Source organism: Thamnophis sirtalis, unplaced genomic scaffold, assembly GCF_051295495.1.
Source record: "Thamnophis sirtalis isolate CommonGarterSnake01/CBP01778 unplaced genomic scaffold, rThaSir2_p1.2 scaffold_6, whole genome shotgun sequence".
Lineage (NCBI taxonomy): Eukaryota > Metazoa > Chordata > Lepidosauria > Squamata > Natricidae > Thamnophis > Thamnophis sirtalis.
The window spans coordinates 123,110,265-123,130,071 of NW_028261386.1; the positions used below are offsets into that span (position 1 = coordinate 123,110,265).

The window sequence follows — 19,807 nt, forward strand, 5'->3', positions numbered from 1 at the left end:
AAGATCAAGATTTAAATGGCCCCGTAAAAGGCTCTAAAATATGAACTAGTATACACCCAGTTACAACAAAACTGTGCTTTGTTCCATTGTTTTCATAGCGCTAATACTCAAGTCAGTGCCTTAAAAAAAATCAATGTACTATTCTTCTGAAATTGAGCTGCATTTATTGGCTACATGGTTTTCTGCACCGAGATTGTATTTTTACCTTAATCCAAAATGGCTTTTCAATCTTTCTGGCTTTTGAGATTATTTTCTGCTCTTGATTCAACAGGTTTTTTTTATTTATATTGTTTCAAGTTTGCTCTCTCACTATCATATATTCAATGTATGGTTAATTCTGAACATTAAAAAAAAATTATACATTATTCCAATCTAGGTGTAGCAATTCCCTAAATTTCCTATAGCTTTCTGATTCACATGAAAACACACTCCCTACAATGAGTTTACAGTAGATACTATGGAGAGCCTAGCTAAAATTTATTTCCATGGACATTTTGCTATAGTATCTTATCAATGCATCTGTTTGTCACTAAGATCTAAAATTCCTAAACAGAGTTACCATAACAGAAATTATTCGTTGGCCCTGTTCATGGAACACACTTAGTCTGGTTTGTGTAGTGGTTAATGAGTTGTGTGATCACTAAAAAGAGGTTAATTGATTTCAGTCAACAAACTCCCGGAGGATTAAATTTAACATTACACAGTTCTACTCATGAATATGGTTAAACAAATTCTACACAGTAAGCCGTGTAGTAGGAACACCAGAATCCTTTTAATTGACTGTTTTGTTTACCAAATTATCGAGAAGAAAAAAGCTGTAACAAACAAGTGCAGAGAAAACTAAATCTCTATCATAAAATGAATTGCCAAGCAGCACCAATAAAAAAACCCAAAACATTTCCAAAACATTAAAAGTGGCTCTACCAATTGGCTCCCTACTTAGCCAACGGAGAAAGATTTACTGATGTTGTGAAGTCTTACTACTACTCTTCTATACAAGGTCTGATACGATACTAGAGAAGTTTGGGCAAGGACTCTGAATTCCAAAATGGAATTTAAGCTAGTTTCTGTGCTGCCAGAACTGGTGGCAAAGAGCTATGACAGAATTAGAGACTGCCTGGGTGAACCTTGTTGTGGGAATGGAACCAGTGAGGATTCTGTTTTCAGGGAAAATAGTGATGATTGAAGATAGTTCTGCTGCAGAAGAACGAGGAGCCGTAAATGAATTGGCTCCTCAGAATTCCTCTTTGGATCAAGAAAGTGGGGGATCACTGACAAGTACCCCATATAGGGGCTCCCCATGAGGAGACTATCAGTCAGCAAGTGGTCTGGAGCTAGGGGAATGTCATCTTGCCTAAGTACCGTGTTTCCCCGAAAATAAGACAGGGTCTTATTTTCTTTTGACCCCTGAAATAAATACTTGGCCTCATTTTCAGGGAGGTCTTATTATTTTTGAGGTGCGGGAGGCGGGGAGCGTGGTCACCTCATGGCTGGTTCTGTGATGCAATATTTTCGGGGAGGGCTTATTTTCGGGGAAGGGCTTATTTTAGTGCATGCACGCAAAACCCCGATTGGGCTTATTATCTGGGGAGGTCTTATTTTCGGGAAAACAGGGTAACTATTCAATGTCTTCAAATGGACACTGGTTCACATACTGCTTCTTTTCTTAACCACTTTTTTTCTAATTTTTAAATAGCAAAAGGACTACTACAACATTGATTTTGGAAAGTTATAAGAGAAATAAGGGGCCAGATCAGCTAGTTCGCACCTATTTGGGAGAACCGGTTGGTAACTTTCTAAGCAGTTCAGAGAACCGGTTGTTGGAAGAAATCTCATTTTGTTTTTTCCCACTTTACAGGGCTAATCCTGTAAGGAAGACAGGAAGGAAACATTCTGGTGTTGTTTCTAGCTTAATCTTCATTGCCCTGCTTGCAGAAACAGCCGCTCGAGTTAACCCTTATTATGTTGTAACAGCTAAGGCGAAGCGCCCATCGATGTGAGTGACATTGAGTTGGCCACACCCACCCACCCAGTCACATGACCGCCAAGCCCCATTTATCCAGCTGGTCATTAAAACAGAGAACCGGTTGTTAAATTATTTGAATCCCACCACTGGGCCAGATGGATCTAAAAGAATATTTCCTGAAAGAATAGGCTCTTTTAACATTTTCCCAAAAATATATATATGAAGATTATGAAACTAAGAAATTCTTCAGTGAGAAAGTGTTGTTCATTACGGGGAAAACCACCACATGATAAGAGGGGAGTTTGCAAGTTGACTAAGAGGGAATCAGAGATAATTTAAGACTACAATTAAAGGAAAGGAGAACCATTAATATAATGGAGCAATAGTATGTGGCTGTGGAAGTATTCATGGATATTTGGGAACAATGCACTCAAAAATTACTCGTAAGATGGTCTGCTATTATAAAAATGGATTTAAAAGATGTACATAAGACGAACACAGTCAGTTTCATGTAATGGTTAAGGGGCTGGCCTTGAAATCAGGAGGCTATGAGCCTTAAGAAGCCTTAAGAATGAAAGCCAAGATGGTGACCCCAATTGGGCTGGTTATTCTTTTTGTTGAGAAAAAAGGAGAAGGAAGGAGTATTATGTATGTATGCTGCCTTCAGTTACTTATTAAAAAATAAATGTAGGATAAAAATCTAATAAATAAATAAAAATAATGACATATTTTACTAGACAAAATTGAGATTAAGTCTGATTTGAATATGGAATTGACACTGGATTTAAGAATGCCAGACTACACAAGTGATATCAAAAAAGGTGCCACACTGGATTTACAAATTAAATCAGTTGATGTCTTAATAATAAAATGCAACGTACAAGTAATACATTAGAAAAGTGATATGGACAGCTTTCTTATCTGTTTTTTCAAAAGAGATTTGTTAAACCTGTGAAGGAGTTTCTAAGACGAGACAAAGAGAAGATGATGAGAACTCAATTTGTGATATATTATTTGAAAGGATTAAAGATCAGGGTTTTTAAACTAAATAAAAGAAATACAATGTGGATTTATTTGATCAAGGTTACTATGTTTAAATATAGATATTTTACAGAGGTGGGTTGCTAATTCTTTTATTACCAGTTCGGGAGCATGCGCGACCCTTCTGCGGGTCGGTGGAGGCCCCTACCGCCACTACTACCGGTTTGGCTGATCCGGGCCAATCCAGTAGCACCTCTGATATATTAGTACTGGTCCATGATTGTAATAAAGATTGATAGAGATGATATACTTATATATAGAGAGAGAAATAGAGAGAGAGATTATATATAGTTTCTAGTAGCTCTTAATCGATTTGTTTCTAATAGGACCAAATGACTTTAAAGACTTTAAAATGGCTTTAAAGATTTGTTTATACATAACAGATATAGGATATGGGAAGAGATTTCTTTGCTATATTTTTAGAAAAAATGATCAGTTACTGTGTTTAAAGTAAAAAAAAAATATAACATGGATTTATTTGATTGCGTTTAAAATATACGTTAATAGGTTAAGATGGAAATTTGTGATTAGGACTGGTCAGATTTTATAATTTGTTTATTGATTTGTTTATTTATTTATCTAGAGGGAGGAAGTGTAATTTCTTTTTTATCTTTTTCTGTTTTTTTCATTTTCTCTGCCCTTTTGTTATATTCTTAGCATTTGTATTAGTTTTTTATCTTTGTATTTGTAAACCTTAATAAAACTATTATTTAAGAAAAGGAAATGGAACTGGAGAAACACGGTGGCTGCATGTGATTCAGGATGGACAAAGGAAGGTTTTGTAATTGCAGAATTGCAATTTAAGTGATTGACTTTGATATACTACACTCCACGAGAATATCACAAAGAATTTTCAGGAAATTAATTCATGCCACTGTGAAAATTGTCCATTTCTATTACTTGTAATACCTGTTTATACACCTTGGATTCAAAATTACCTGATATCAATAGCAGAGACTAACTAACTCAGTTTGTTGCCCACAGTAAAAACGATAGGGTACAAAAGGGTACAAAATTCGAATACTGTTTCATGTAGCCTTCTCCCAAACAGCACCTTCCAAATCTGTTCCAATTACTTACACCTTAAGGATAATGAGAGGGAATGTTTTGGTATAATCAAACAGGGCAGTGCTGAGGATTATGTTATCTTTAATTCATTAAAATGCAAGATAGTCTAGAGAAAAATGCCCAGAAAAGCATGATACGGCTTGAAATGAATAAATGAATACTGTGCATACACAATTCCATTTTTCTCTTTCTCCAGTCAAAGGAAAATTAAATTTGCTCAAAGAAAAATATTTGAAGTTTTCTATTCTTGGGTTTTCTCCAACTTTTTGTTAATGTATTGCATATGTCATAGTTTCTTGTAAGCAACTCTGCTCTTTAGCTTGGGAAAATGGTTCCACCACAAAACCATGTTCGACTAAACCACGCTCGACAAAACCGCATAGCTGACGTCATCAACAGCGCGACAACAGCGCGGAGACAGAAGCACGCTGTAAACGCTAAACCTAAAATTAACCCCTAAACCTAAACCTAACTCCCCTAAACCTAATCCTAAACCTTAACCTAACCCTAAACCTAACCCTAAACCTAACCCTTAACCTAACCCTAAACCTAATCCTAACCCTTAACCTAACCCTAAACCTAACCCTTAACCTAACCCTAAACCTAACCCTAACCCTTAACCTAACCCTAAAGCTAACCCTAACCCTTAACCTAACCCTAAAGCTAACCCTAAAGCTAACCCTAAACCTAACCCTTACCTTAAGTTGAATCGGCTTGCTTTCAAACCGCTATTTAAAGCGCCCTTCTTTCTCCACTCTCGCTGTTGTCGCCCTGTTGATGATGTCAGCGACGCGGTTTAATCGGGTGCGGCTTAGTCGAGCGCGGTTTTGTCGTGCCACGGGGAAAATCAATGGTTTTACTAGTTCATGTCACTAATATTTTATATATTCAAAAATATACTTCTTATTCTATTATTATTCTATTCAATTACTACCGGTTAATATAAGAATGAATGTACACTATACTTGTATAGATCACTCCATATCAAATTATCCAAGACAGTGAATTTTCAACATTTTAAAAAAATGTAACAAATGTAAAGAAAAACTCACATGGACCATGTTTCTCACAAGAGAGAACACATTAGTATCTACACTTTACTTTCGTATATGATTTTGGAAATACAGAATTACACAGAGTTTTCATTATTTGGATTTCTGTCGGCATGTGGATGAATAATTTCAAATGTTTCAAATGTTGAAGAGCATAGAAACAGCAAAGATTTCCACTGTTCAATCTGCTGTAGTCTTAAGTCACTAAGAATTAGCATCAAAAGTTATGAAAGTCTTTTAAAGTCACTGTTCCCAAATGTAATGAATTGGTTTTTCCAGGCACTTAGCAATAATCTGGTTCCCAGTACACACCGCCATAAACTTGAACTTCAGTTAAAGAAACTTACAGGTCCCATGAGCAACATTAACAATGGTCTTTGTAGTATGGAGTTTGTGGTATACGTATACATGATATACGTAAGTGTGTGTGTGTGAGAGAGAGTGGGGGGAGGGATATATTAACATGATTAGAGTAATACAGGTAGTCTTCAACTTACAACAGTTCACTTAGTGACCATTTGAAGTTACAACAGCACTGAAAAAAGTGACTTCTGACCAGTGGTGGGTTGCTAATCCCATTCCAACCGGTTCGGCGGCGTCCTCATGGATGCGCGCAGTTCACACATGCGTCTTAGCGCCTGCATGATGCTCCAGCTGCTCGCAGAGAATCACGCAGGTGCTGTATGTGCCATCCAGCTGCTCGCGGAGAATCGCGCAGGCGCTGTATGTGCCATGCGCCTGCGTGGAAGCGCAGAAGCCTTCAAAGACCGGTAAGGAGCGCGGGCGGGCGGGTGGGCCCTTTGCCGTTCCCGGAAGTTACTTACTTCCGGGTTCGCCGACCAACCGGTTCGCGGGGACCACCATGAACCGGTTGAAACCCACCCCTGCTTCTGACCATCTTTCACATTTATGACTGCATTCCCATGGTCATGTGATTTACATTTGGATACTTGGCAACCGACCCACACTTGTAACAGTTGCAGTGTCCCAGGGTCATGTGATCACCTTTTGCAATCTTCCGACAAGCAAAGTCAATGGGTAGGCCAGATTCACTCAACGGCCGCGTTACTAACTATCTATAAAGAATAGGAATTTATAAAATACGCACACTCCGAAATCTACTTTTTTCTCTTTTTTTGTTCTAGTTGGGGGAGAAAACAACTCACATCTAAACAATTTTGGATTTTCCGGCATTTTTTTTGGAACATTGATAAGGCACTACAGACAAACTGTAGTCAATTTACAAAACACATTTTTCATCTATAAGTGCAGTTTTAGGATTGATTTAAATTAGCAATAGCAATAGCAGTTAGACTTATATACCGCTTCATAGGGCTTTCAGCCCTCTCTAAGTGGTTTACAGAGTCAGCATATTGCCCCCAGTCTGGGTCCTCATTTCACCCACCGCGGAAGGATGGAAGGCTGAGTCAACCTTGAGCCGGTGAGATTAGAACCGCTGAACTGCAGATAACAGCCAGCTGAAGTGGCCTGCTATACTGCATCCTAACCACTGCGCCACCTCTTAAATTATTCTTTGCTAAATACTTTTGACTATTATATAGCTTGCTTACTCAGATTTCCTCAACGTGCTCCAGATGTAATCAACTACAGTTCCCAGCAAGCAAGAACTGTTGAATAGGTGGTATACTGCCAATCTTTAAACCTGGATATTACAAGTCCAAAAACTCTCACTAATATATACATTGAACTAATGGTTCAAAACTGTCATAAGGGAGGGAGAGTGGCAATTTTGGAGGTTCGGTTAGAACCAGCGAGTCTTAACAAAATGTTATATCATCCATTAACCAGCACTCTAACACTGAGTACACATTTTTGCTTGCTCTAATCACTTATACAATTCTAATCATAACATGAAAAACAATAAGCAGTCATTAAAAAAAAATTGGCAAAGACTGGTAGATGACCTTAGATGACCTGTCATCATAGGAGGACAGTCCTGTTACAATAAATTAATGTGCTCATTTTTTTTAAAAAAAAAAAAACTAACTCTCTAGTGTGTGGTTTTGAGTTGCTCCTAGTAAAGAAGAATATAATCTGTTTAATTTTTTTTCTTAATAAGTAAAAATGACTTGCTTGCATTTCTGGCTTTATTTTCACTGTGTTTTTTTTCCTAATGCATTTATTTCATTGTTAGATAGAGTCTGTTTAATTGAAAAGGCAGCATATCTACTGAAAGCATTATCCATGCACTCTTTTACACCGAGGGGGGGGAAAGCTGTTCCCCCCCTGTTGTAATATAGTTCCTTGTGTAGGTGTGGGTCACCCATGGCCCAGTTCATACCAGGGCATGCAGAGCCACGCTGAACCACACAGGAGAAAACAAACTCCTAAAACTCCATAACATCCTGATAGTTCATAACATAACATCCTGAGATGTGCCCTACCAATGACGCCCAGGATTTGACCATATATAGACAGAACTTCCCTGAGCAGTAGATTAGAAATTGTACTTTTACAGGCTGTTTTTAATCACATGCTATTGCTCCTCCTGCCTTTGTCCTATCTCAATAAAAGGGGCTCTCAGACCCCCAATCTGGGTCGCTCCATCCCGAGAAAGGTCGTGTCCTGTCTTTTCTCCACATTGGCCTCATGGACGAACCACGGGAACGTTACACTCCCCCAAAAAAAGCTTTAATTACACCTAAAACTCTATGGCGAATTTGCCTGCATATTTCTCATTGATGACAATCTAATATTCCTTACAGATCAAGTAAACCTTGCCCCAATATGGTACCATCTGTGGATAAATCACCAAAACTGCAGCTGCCCAGGAACTACCGTAGAGAGTGAATAAACCAGCATTTCTGGGTGGCAGTTAATTACTAATGAATGAAGCAACATATTTTCTTTATATACCTATGTTATTTTGCCTTTCTTGAACCTTTGTTTAAAGCTGAAATTTAAGAATTGTCCAGATACTGTATGTAAAAGGTGAAACTTATAACCATTCTATCACTCTCTACTATTTGAGAGACCGCCTACTGCCAATTACCTCCACTAGACCAATAAGATCCCACAGACTAGGCCTCCTCCGAATTCCATCAGCCGCCCAATGTCGACTGGCGACTACCCAGAGGAGGGCCTTCTCTGTGGCTGCTCCGACCCTGTGGAACGAACTCCCCGTGGAGATTCGTACCCTCACCACCCTCCAGGCCTTCCGCAAAGCCCTTAAAACCTGGCTGTTCCGACAGGCCTGGGACTAAAGACCTGTAGCCCCACTCCGAATGGTATGATTGTTGAGTTCTTAACTGTGTATGTTTTTATATTTTGTAATGTTGTTGTTTTCCCCTCCCTTGAATTGTGAGCCGCCCTGAGTCCCTTTCAGGGAAAAGGGCGGCATACAAATAAAGTTAAAATCTAAAAATCTATTGTAAAGCAGGATACTGGAGTAAGTACTGTAATTTAGGAGTCATCTGCAGAAAAGTCAATGCTTAACCAATGTTTAAAACCCATGATTTTGGTGGTTCCTTCCATGCAGGATGCATGATTAGGGACCTGTAGTGAATGCTTGGAAAAACTCAAGTCAGTGCTGGGGAACAGGACCAGCTGTTCCAGTTTAACTAGCTATTTTTATGTAAGGACGACCATTGAACTAAACTAATGAAAGTGGCATTCTTGAATCTCTGGGCAGTAGAAGCAACACAGCTTTGGCTATTAGTAGAAATACCAACAAGTGAATGCAAATATTTACAAAGAATTATTCATATTAAAATAGTGTGTCCGTCCACTCAAAATTAAGTCTTACTGAGTTTAGGATTGTTGTTTTAATCAATGCATTTTTTTTTAATCTTGGAATTTTATCTGACTCTTAGCACCTTACACAATCCTGTCCCATACACAAATGGCAGAAATGTCTTTTACAACCCATCTTGGCAGAAGAAAAGCATATCCCAGAGCAGTAATAACATTTCCCCCAAACTGCTATTCTCTCACTAAACCAGCTCTCCAATATGACATTCAAATGCATCTCCCCACATTTCATCAGACCGTTTGATCCCATGCTTTATTGCTGTATTGCTATAACGCAATAACTTTCAAAACAGTAATATATTGAAATATATATCCAATAGAAGAGAACTATGTAACTCAAGATTGAATTGTGGAGTTCTTGGTGTTTTCTGAGCTTGGTTATGTGCTTGAAGACATTTCATAACCCAATTAGGTAACATCACCTCCACTCGACCAATTAGATCTCATAGATTAGGCCTCCTCCGAGTTCCATCTGCCGGTCAATGTCGACTGGCAACCACGCGGAGGAGAGCCTTCTCGGTGGCAGCTCCGACCCTATGGAACGATCTCCCCGTGGAGATTCGTACCCTCACCACCCTCCAGACCTTCCGCACAGCCCTTAAAATCTGGCTATCCCGTCAGGCCTGGGGTTAAAGACCGTAACCCACCCGAATAGTATGTATGTTGTGTTTTTAATGATGTACTATCTTATGTGTTAATTGTTTGTTCCCCCCCCCTTTTTTCGAGTTGTAAGCCGCCCTGAGTGCCCCCAGGGAAAAGGGCAGCATATAAATAAACTACTAAGACTAAACTACTAAGACTAATTATGTTGATAGTAGTTTAGTCTGGCAAGATTCTACAGCAAGATCCTCCATGCAAGTGAGTGTGAATTTTACACTCTGTAAATGATCCCTGCCAGTTTTGGTGGAGATATGTTTTGTCCTTGGTCCATTTGTCTGGTATTAATGTCTGCTTATCTAGGTGCTAGCTACTAGGCAGGATGTCTTCTGGTCTTTTTGTTTCCTTCTTATTTTTTATTGTCTCTTTCAGCACAAAAAACCATTGGTTGCCCTCTGACACCACTGGATGACATCGCCAGATCTCGCTGCTTTAGCAGAGTAAGGAAAATACTCAGAGATTATTCACACCCTGGTCAGTGTCTCTTTGCACTTCTACCATCAGGCAGAAGACATCAAAGTATAGCCAGCCGAACGAACAGGTTTAAAGATAGTTTCTATCCTTGGGCTGTGAGACTTTTAAATACAACCACAATCACTCCATGCACACGCTAGTGTTTTTTTTTGCTTTTTCTTTCTTTTTTCGTTTCTGTTATAATTTTGCACCAGTGAGGTTAAAACCAATTTCGTTGTATTTAAGTACAATGACAATAAAGATTATACTTACTTAATAGTGTATAAATATGTTTTATGTCTATGTTTCCACTGATAGTGGATTGTCATGATACCAAACTTCCAGGAATTCCCTAACATTGGGTATGGCGCCAGTGGGATGGGATTGGCTTAGTCTAAAGGGCTAACTGTTTCCCAGTTGAAATATAATATACCTGCATATCCTTTTGTCACTATGGTGACCTTTTTTGTGCTTTTAACAAGCAAGCTGATGTGCTGAATCAAACATGTGAACTTTTCCTAATATGGAGATAAGAGGTTTAGAAACAAAACTAGCACAAAGTTGGCAATCTCACCAAGATACTGTGCTATATTATTCTGAAATACTTAAATATATACAATGCTGTACTGTATACAGATTCAGTTTAAATAAGCTCAGTTAAAATTGATAAAATTGGCTTAAGTCCTATTGAACAAATATTTTTTCACTTCTATTTTTCTGTGACCTGAGATCTAATTACAGTTTTCGAATTATAACCAAAATAACACACACACACACACAAAATTCCATCTACAGTAAATAATACAATAATGCAGCAGCAAATTTGTTATTAAGCAGATGCCTTTGAATAAAATAAGCTGCTGTGCATGTCCAAGTATAAGAAGTTCCATTTTTCATCACAATCCTTTGAACACTTATTAAAGCAATATCAATTAATCTACCTTTCAGGAACAGTCCTCAAAGTTACTTTCTAGTGAGTACAAATTTGAACATTCAAGGGATGCTCCTGATCAGGTTTTTAATAAGCTTTGCAAATGGCCTAGCTTCTATATTTTATATTCTATAGTATTAGAATTTAGGAAATAGTAGAACAAGAGAGAGGCAGACAGGAGTTCAGATTGCCTTAATATAATGCCCTTATTTTTGTTACCTGGACCCAGGTCTGCTGGCTGTGCTACTTCCGTATGCTACCTATATGTTACTTAATCCCTTCCAAAGCATGGTGAAGATTCCTTGTGCAAGCATCTTAGCCTCTTTTAGACCTCATGGCTGTGTTACAAAGCTGAAATTATTGTTTGCTTGTATTTTTTTAACCTTGGAAAAGAAGAATTTAAATAAATAACTTTAAGAAATTCATCCCAAAACATATTATTAGGACTGCAATTCTAGGACTGCATACTAAAAAGATAAAGAGATCATCAAGTCAATATTTAGGACAGGGAATTTAACCTGAAGCCGCGGCTGGAGAACATGCCCTACGCTATCAGCAATAAACTTCTAATAAAAGTTTAAATAGTTCTAGCAGAATGGAAGGCATTTCATCTTTCTTCCTCACTATGCATATCCATCATTTAACTTGTCATAATTTATAAAAGCAAACTTCTCTTGTTTAAGCTTGCGTATATTAAAATCTTCCATTTCCTCCTCCTAAAACAAAGATAAATCATATCTCAGGGCCTGAAAATATCAGCTTTCCATCCTCACAGTACCATAAGCCTTAAACAGTACAGAAGTTAAGCACTAAAACGTTCCCTTTCGTTTCTGGTTTCTGAGCCTTGAGGAAATAACACAACCTGTCATGACTACTGCAAAAATCTAAATTCCAGCTGATATCAAAAAGATACAACAACACAATAAGAAACGGTATCTCCAGCTCCATCCCTTACATTACACAAAATAAAGAAGTTGAGTGCTTGCAGGGATTCCGTATTGCCATCTATTATAGATGACACAGCTAGCGGGAGGGAATGGAACAGGCAAATCATTAGAACTTAGACCTTTTTCCTAATGTCATCATTTTGGACTCAATCAAAAGAGGTTTCACAAGTTCATTTGCACACTTTGATAAGAGCAACCAAAACCAGTCCCCCAAGGAGATGCCAAGAATGCTACCTACCAAATAGAAACTTGCACATCAAGGATAAGGAATCACATTTTGCTACCTGATCTGCCACATCCATTCAAAAGCAAGTAGGCCTGGGAGATGCTTTTAGACAAAGGAGCCTCATCCCCATTCATAGGCCCAACCACAATCTGTTTCTACCCAGCGATCCATTAACTGATGACATTAACTTTCAATACATCCGTTTTGCAGGTTAGAAAAAATATCCTTATATAATGGACTGGATGTAAAAGAAATTGGATGGTAGGGGGAGAAAATGTACGGGCTTAAATGAATACTAGAAAGCTCTAAATTATGGCATCTACCAATGATCTGATTCTATTCCCCCACCCATCTGTGCAGCAAAAGACCCCCCAAGGCATACAGTTCATTAACTGATCATTCCCAACACCACCTATATAAAATTACTATGAAATGGAAGGGGGGGGAAGCAAACTGTTTTTATTACACAGATTTCTCCATATTTGCTTTTGCCTTGATCTCATGCACTACAGCATTGTACGTTTCAGTACCGATATATTCTTAAATTGGGTTTCAAAGGGGGAAGGCGTGTACCCCAAATGGAGAATTCCTGCAGGTGGTTGATGAAACAAGGCTCACACCACAAAGTCCTCCGTGGCCCAGCTTGGCTTTCTTGGCACCAGGCGGGGGCAGCATGGCAGTTTAAAGACTCTTCCTGACTAAGGAAACCCCACCCCATCAGACCCTTCCGAAATAGGGCGAACTATTCAATCCAGGTTAAGGAACCTAGCGATAATGCCACCTCCAAAGCGAGACAGAGAGACAAGAGACAAGCTGGTCCTCACTTAGTCCTTCCTTCCACCCCAATAAATGGGCATCTCCCCCAGGGGGGCAATTATTGGGTGCAAAAGGAAGAGCTGTTTTGGGGAAGAGATAAGGAGAAGATATCTCAGGAGTGGCAGAAGGTTGGGCAGCATTGGTAAAGAGGGTGTCAACGCCTAGTAAATTATCCATCCCTCCCCCCCACACCCACCCCATTCATAAAACTCTGCCTCTGGTTCAGTCCTCTCTCCCCCTCCACACCCCGCTCCAGGTTGAGATGCCATCCCACCCCACCCCCGCGCCTGGCCCCGGCTTACTTCAGCATGGCCTCCTCTTTCTCTTCCTCTTCTTTCTGGCGGTCCATCACAGCCATAATGATGTTCCGCTCCTCTTCTGTCAGGTGGCTCAGGTCGGGCAGCTCCTGCATGGGGGGAGGCACGGCGGGGGGCCGAGGCCCGCGGGGCCCCAGCGAAGAAAAAGGAGAAGGAGAAGGAGACGAGGACATGTTTGGCAAGAGAGAGAGAGAGAGAGAGAGAAGAGCTTTGCCCGGTTCCCCCTTCGACACCTCTGTACCTTTGGGCAAGGCGAACCCAATCACGCCTCGGCTCGCCGCCGCCTCTTCCTCCTCCTCCTCCTCCTCTTCTTCTTCGTCTTCCTCCTCCTCCTCCTCCTTCTTCTCCCTTTACACTGGAGTCCTCTGTTCATCGGCGGCAGCAAGGAGCTCTTGGGAAGCGGCAGGAGAGGAGGAGGCGGAGACCCGGGCGTTCATGGTTGCTCCGTCCATACAAGCCCCAGCTCCGGCGGCGGCGGCTTGCTGCTTGTTGTTGCTGCTGCTGGTCTCGCTCCCGCTCGTCCTTCGGTCGGCCGGGTCTCAGGAAGATCGGGAGATGCCCCGCAGCCTCTTGCAGCCCATCCTCCGAGGCTGGGAGAGGAAGGGAAGGCGCGGGCAGCGGCGGCAGCTCGACAGGCTGTGTGCACCGTCAGGGCTGGAGGGAAAGGGCGGATGCTGCTGCTGCTGCTTCGCTGCCGCCGCCTGCTGTTAAATGCTCTACTGCTGCTAGCTACCGGGGAGGGAGGGAGTTTAGTGTCAGTTAGGCGGAGTCCAAACCGCTTCGCTCCTGGGTAACGCCGAGGTCTGCCTTGTCGAGACAATACGGGCAGCAAAACGTGCCAGATTCCCCACCTTTTATTATTATTATTATTATTATTCCTCCAGGCGGCCGGAGCGCTGCGCTTTGAGAGCAAAGGGAAGCTTTTGCTGAAGCGGAGCCTGGAAGCCTCTCCGGAACGCAGCAGAACTGACTTCGGGTTGAGGTGGCTAGATTAAGGCTGCCATCCCAAACGGGGGCTCCGGGGGATGCAAGGTGTGTGTGCGTGCGAGGGAAGGTTTGCAGACGAGTAATCCCAGTTTAGGAGCAGCGTGTGTTTCCCCGAGCCGTGCAGTCTGCAAGAAACCCCCGGCGATTCGGCGAGGCTTGAATTCCCAAAGCGGGCGGGTTGTGTAGTAGAAGTTGGAACCTGTGGCTCTCGATATATTGCCCGGATTCTGATTTCCCCAGATGGCCCCCAAAGAAGACTCGGGAGTCCACCATCTGGAGAGCCTCGGATTTCCCTTCCCTCGCCCCGTAAGACCATCGCAGCCTGAGCATATTTGTATAGGAGGGGAAGAAACGCCACTTAATTCGGATATGGAGGATTAAGAAACCATGATTTCAGATTGCAACGCTGCCGTTTTGGGATTATCCTCCTTTAAATCCAAGTGAATACACACACATGGTTTAGGATCGAACGAAATATCTGCTTTTTTTTGGGTGTGTGGCCTCTATTGAGCACTGCTGGTATGTGCTGGGTTCATGTACAGTTTTTTAAAAAGACGAAGAAAGAGTGTTAAATGAACTGTGCATGCGAATTTAGATATTACGTACAGCATAAGTGCAATTGTAGCAAATTTATTTAGAAATCATAGGAGGCGAGAAATATACTTTATGGTCAAATCTTAATTTAATCCTTTACTCCCAAAATTTTGGCAGTAATCAGTAGATAAGACCCCCCCCCCCAAAAAAAACCCTGTACGGAGCCAGATACCGAACTGACTGAAAAATATTAGTGCATTAAAATTTGTCAACATTTCTGCACATGTTAAATGTTTTTATTTGATTTTTTTTTTTTTTGCCTTTTCTGGAATTCTGTATCTTAATTTTTAAGATGTGTTGATGAATTTATTCAATGCAAGATGCAAATTTGAAATTTGCTCACTATTTTTCTTTAAAGGATGTGCGTGGATGTATGGTAGAGAAGCTGCGAGGGAGGAAAATTAAACACTGGTCTTCTCACTAATTATTCTGAATTTTCATCCCAATGGTTTTTTTAAAAAACTTATATCCTGCTTTTTGAAGTGAAGGCAATGTGACCTGTAACAATAAAATATGCTATAAAAGCAAAAACTCAATAATTGAATAAAATAAGGGTCCCAACAATTTATAAAATTAATATGGAGTCCCAACAGAGAGAATTCATAAAAAGATGGATGGATGAATGAGTGAGTGAGTGAGTGTGTGTGTGTGTGTGTGTGTGTGTCATATTTGTGCTGATAAATAAATAAAGGGAGACTAGTATAGATCTATTTCAAGCTATTTAGCTCTCATCAGCTAGCCATACCCTTACTGGGATTCGAACCTGTGCGAACCTCTATCTATCTATCTATCTATCTATCTATCTATCTATCTATCTATCTATCTATCTATCTATATATATATATATATATATATATATACACACACATATATACACATATATACACATATATACACATATATACACATATATACACATATACACACATATACACACATATACACACATATACACACATATACACACATATATACACACATATATACACACATATATACACACATATATACACACATATATACATATATATATATATATATATATATATATATATATATATATATATATATATATATATATATATATATATACATATATATATATACATATATATATATATACATATACATATACATATATATATATATATATATAGGGAGGGGGGGAGGGAGGGAGGGAGGGAGAGAGAGAGAGAGAGAGAGTGTTACAACCCCCGGTATGCCCAAATATGGGAGGAAGTTCACTACTTCCATTCTCTGTCCATCGGCTCGTCACAAGAGACCATCCAGACGGAAACCCAATATTTTTACTGTTCCCTTTGTTACATTTGTGTTGTATTTGTGCTGATAAATAAATAAAGTGAGACTATTTATTAGCACAAATACAACACAAATGTAACAAAGGCAACAGTAAAAATATTGGATTTCTGTCTGGATGGTCTCTTATGACAAGCCGATGGACAGAGAATGGAAGCAGTGAACTTCCTCCCATATTTGGGCATACCAGGGGTTGTGAAATATATATATATATATTTCCTGTGTAAGATTATCTTACATGGGAAAAGACCCGAATACAACAATACCAGCATACCTACACCCGCGAAAATCTACACTTCAAATTGTTGTTCACGAATAATGAAAAGAGTAATGTATAGTGTCCCTGTGCACACATGTGTGCCTTCAGATCAGTCTTGATTCCTCCTATCAACCTTTCCGATTAGTCCCTGCAGTTTTCTTGGCAAGGTTTTTCAAAAGTGGTTTGCCATTGCCTCCTTCCTAGGCTTAAGGGAAAGTCACCCAGTTGGCTTTTATGCCTAAGGCAAGACTAGAACTCATCGTCTCCTGGTTTGTAGCCTGATGCTTTAACCACTACACTAAACTGGCTCTCTATAGTAATGCACTAAATGTAATATGGCTAAAATTGGAAATAATGGAAACATAATGTGAAATGAATTACATCTTTTGATGGGAATGTTAAAAGGGGAATTCAGACAACAGCATTTTTTTTATTATATAACAAAAATAAACAAAAAATAATAATTAAAAAATGCACTAAATGAAGTCATAAGCAATTTTATGTTGTTAACATGCTCTAAAGTTGTATAATGCCACATTTTTTATATTAGAAGAAATATTTAAGCCACCACTCTTTAACTAGTAATGGCCAATGGTATCAACAGAAACTTTGAAAATTATCTATGAATTTAACATGGGAGATTAAGATCAAACTGACTCTGTTACCGACTTACCTGCATCATATTCTGATGATCCCATCAATCTTTCCCATCTATTTAGGTTTGCTAGCTAGAACCTCCGAACCTCATTTTTTTTCCCTGTAGCATCCCCAGAATGTATACGTACTTTCTTAATTTTATTCATGATAATAGTATATATGCACGTTCACATGTTCTTCTGTCCTCTAATTCTCCATCCAGAGATTAAATGTCTGCTTCATCTTCTGTACTTTAGTTCAAGTACCTTATTTAAAACCTGAAGTGAGGGTGTTATTTTACTTTCTATATTCACTGTTGCAACTTCACCATTTTTCATAATGATGGGAATTGAGTATTTGTTGGCCCTAAACAACCAAAACAGCAGAACTGCTTAGGTTTCTTAGTACAAGTTGACTTCAAGTTAGTTCTACTGTCTATCTTTAACGCAAATCTGTATTTATGTTGGAAATTGTACTTGAAATTGGACTACCTATTGCTAAAAATGGTGGATGCTATTGTCTTTCCTTGAACTGATGGAACGTTGAATGCATGCAATACTTTCCAGAATGGCTAAAAACCACTGAAAATGCATGGGCTCCTGCTACCAAACCAGTAGTGAAGATAAGAGGATAGCATTACTGGTTGCCTTGCTTTCAAATGTTCATTGATGGATCACACCTTTCTTTAATCTACATCTTATCTTCTGTGGTGCTAGACTATCATATACACTATATTGTTGTCATATAACTCCTTGTGTAGGTGTGGCGGTCACCCATGGCCCAGTGCATAACAGGGCATGCACAGCCACGCTGAACCACACAGGAAAAAAGTCCCAAAAGATAAAACATCCTGACCAGGATTTGACCATATATAGACAGAACTTCCCTGAGCAGTAGATTAGCAATTGTAGTTTGACAGGCTGTCTTAAATCACATGCTGATTGCTCCTCCTGCCTTTGTCCTATCTCAATAAAAGGGGCTCCCAGACCACAATCTGGGTCGCCTCATCCCGAGAAAGCTCGTGTCCGTGTCTTTTCTCAACATTGGCCTCATGAGCGAACCACGGGTACTTCACACTATATTGCCAAAATATTCGCTCACCTGCCTTTACTTGCATAGGAACTTACTGTAAGTGACATCCCATTCCTAATCCATAGGGTTCACTATGATGTCGGTCCACCCTTTGCAGCTATAACAGCTTCAACTCTTCTGGGAAGGCTGTCCACAAGATTTACGAGTGTGTTTATGGGAATTTTTGACCATTCTTCCAGAAGCGCATTTGTGAGGTCACACACTGATGTTGGACGAGTTTATGTGGCCTACCACTTCGTGGCTGAGTTGCTGTCGTTCCCAAACACTTCCACATTCTTATAATACAGCTGACAGTTGACTGTGGAATATTTAGGAGCGAGGAAATTTCACGACTGGATTTGTTGCACAGGTGGCATCCTATCACAGTTCCACGCTGGAATTCACTGAGCTCCGCAGAGCGACCCATTCTTTCACAAATGTTTATAAAACAGTCTGCATGCCTAGGTACTTGATTTTATACACCTGTGGCCATGGAAGGGATTGGAACACCTGATTCTGATTATTTGGATGGGTGAGCGAATAATTTTGGCAATATAGTGTATTTGAGTCAGAGGTGGGTTGCTGCCGGTTCGGCCTGGTTTGGCCAAACTGGTAGTGGAAGTCAGGCCTGGGTTGCAGAACTGGCAGTGACCCAGGCCTGCCACACCCCTGAACCAGCCGCTGGGCTGCCGCCAGTTTGGATTTTAGTGACCGCGTGCGCAGTTCATTGTAAATTGTTCTGCACATGCGCACCAGATGTGGGTTCCTACCAGTTCGCACCTATTCGGTAGAACCGGTTCGTCAAATCTACCGAACCGGTTAGAAGAGGTTCCACCAGTGGACCCGGAAAGCAGGCCACACCTACAGAAGAGGTTCCAACATTTTTTGAAACCCACCACTGGTCCTTGGATATGATTATTCTACACTATCATGCTCATAATTATAAAACTCAGTGCCTCTGTGAAAGGTAAGGATGGCTACTGCATTTGTGGTGCAATCAGAACATTGCGTGTGTTGAAGTTATTTTAACGCAAACCAAAGATGCCTTTTAAAAAACAAGTTTACATCATATTCTGATGCATGCCAGTGCTGTGTGTGAGGTAATTTAAGGTGGTTCTGACAAGTGTCGTTGGCATCTTCATATCCGGTTCACATGGGCGGCAAGCCACTCCCATCGGTCACATGGGCAGCAAGCCACTCCCACAAAGGAGGCCACACCCACAGAGTAGGTTTGAACAATTTTTGAAACCCACCACTGATGCGCACAGAACAATTTATATTGAACAGTGCATGTGCACTCAGATTGCGACCTGGTAGTAAAACCGGCAACAACCCACCCCTGATGTGGGTGGTAATGATTCAGAAAGCCACTAGGATATCCATATTTGGATTTTTGCAGCCTAGTTTTGGTAGTTCTAGCAGTTCCATTGAATGTCCCAGTAGGTTCCCTCAAAGAAATGCAAGATCCAAGTACTGAAGTTCTTTCTTTGAGAAATCAGCTTTTGTGCTAGATTTTCAAGTGAGGAAAAAAACAGTGTAATTCCCCTTAACGCTTCCCTACTAAACGTATTTTCTCTGAGTTCTATTGATCGTGGTCCTTTGATTGGGGCCTTATTTTAATTTCCAGCTTATCAACTATTTATAATTTATATCTGAACATTGCTGTTTTTTTTCCAAATAACATTCCAAATGAAGTGG

The 19,807-nt window shown here is 40.2% G+C and overlaps 1 protein-coding gene across 24 annotated transcripts in view; it reads right to left on the reverse strand.

The window, feature by feature from the left end:
- The window catches only part of RIMS1 (regulating synaptic membrane exocytosis 1), a 324,358-nt gene extending 310,709 nt beyond the window's left edge, over positions 1-13,649 (reverse strand). For 3 of the 24 annotated variants that reach the window (XM_087718871.1, XM_087718872.1, XM_087718869.1), the window contains exon 1: positions 13,231-13,649. In XM_087718871.1, coding sequence (XP_087574997.1) covers positions 13,231-13,418 — 188 coding nt within the window. In that variant the 5' untranslated portion in view covers positions 13,419-13,649. The remainder of the gene's footprint in view (positions 1-13,230) is intronic. The other 21 variants (XM_087718874.1, XM_087718899.1, XM_087718884.1 and 18 more) reach the window with 13 other exon arrangements.
- Positions 13,650-19,807: the final 6,158 nt, after the last annotated feature.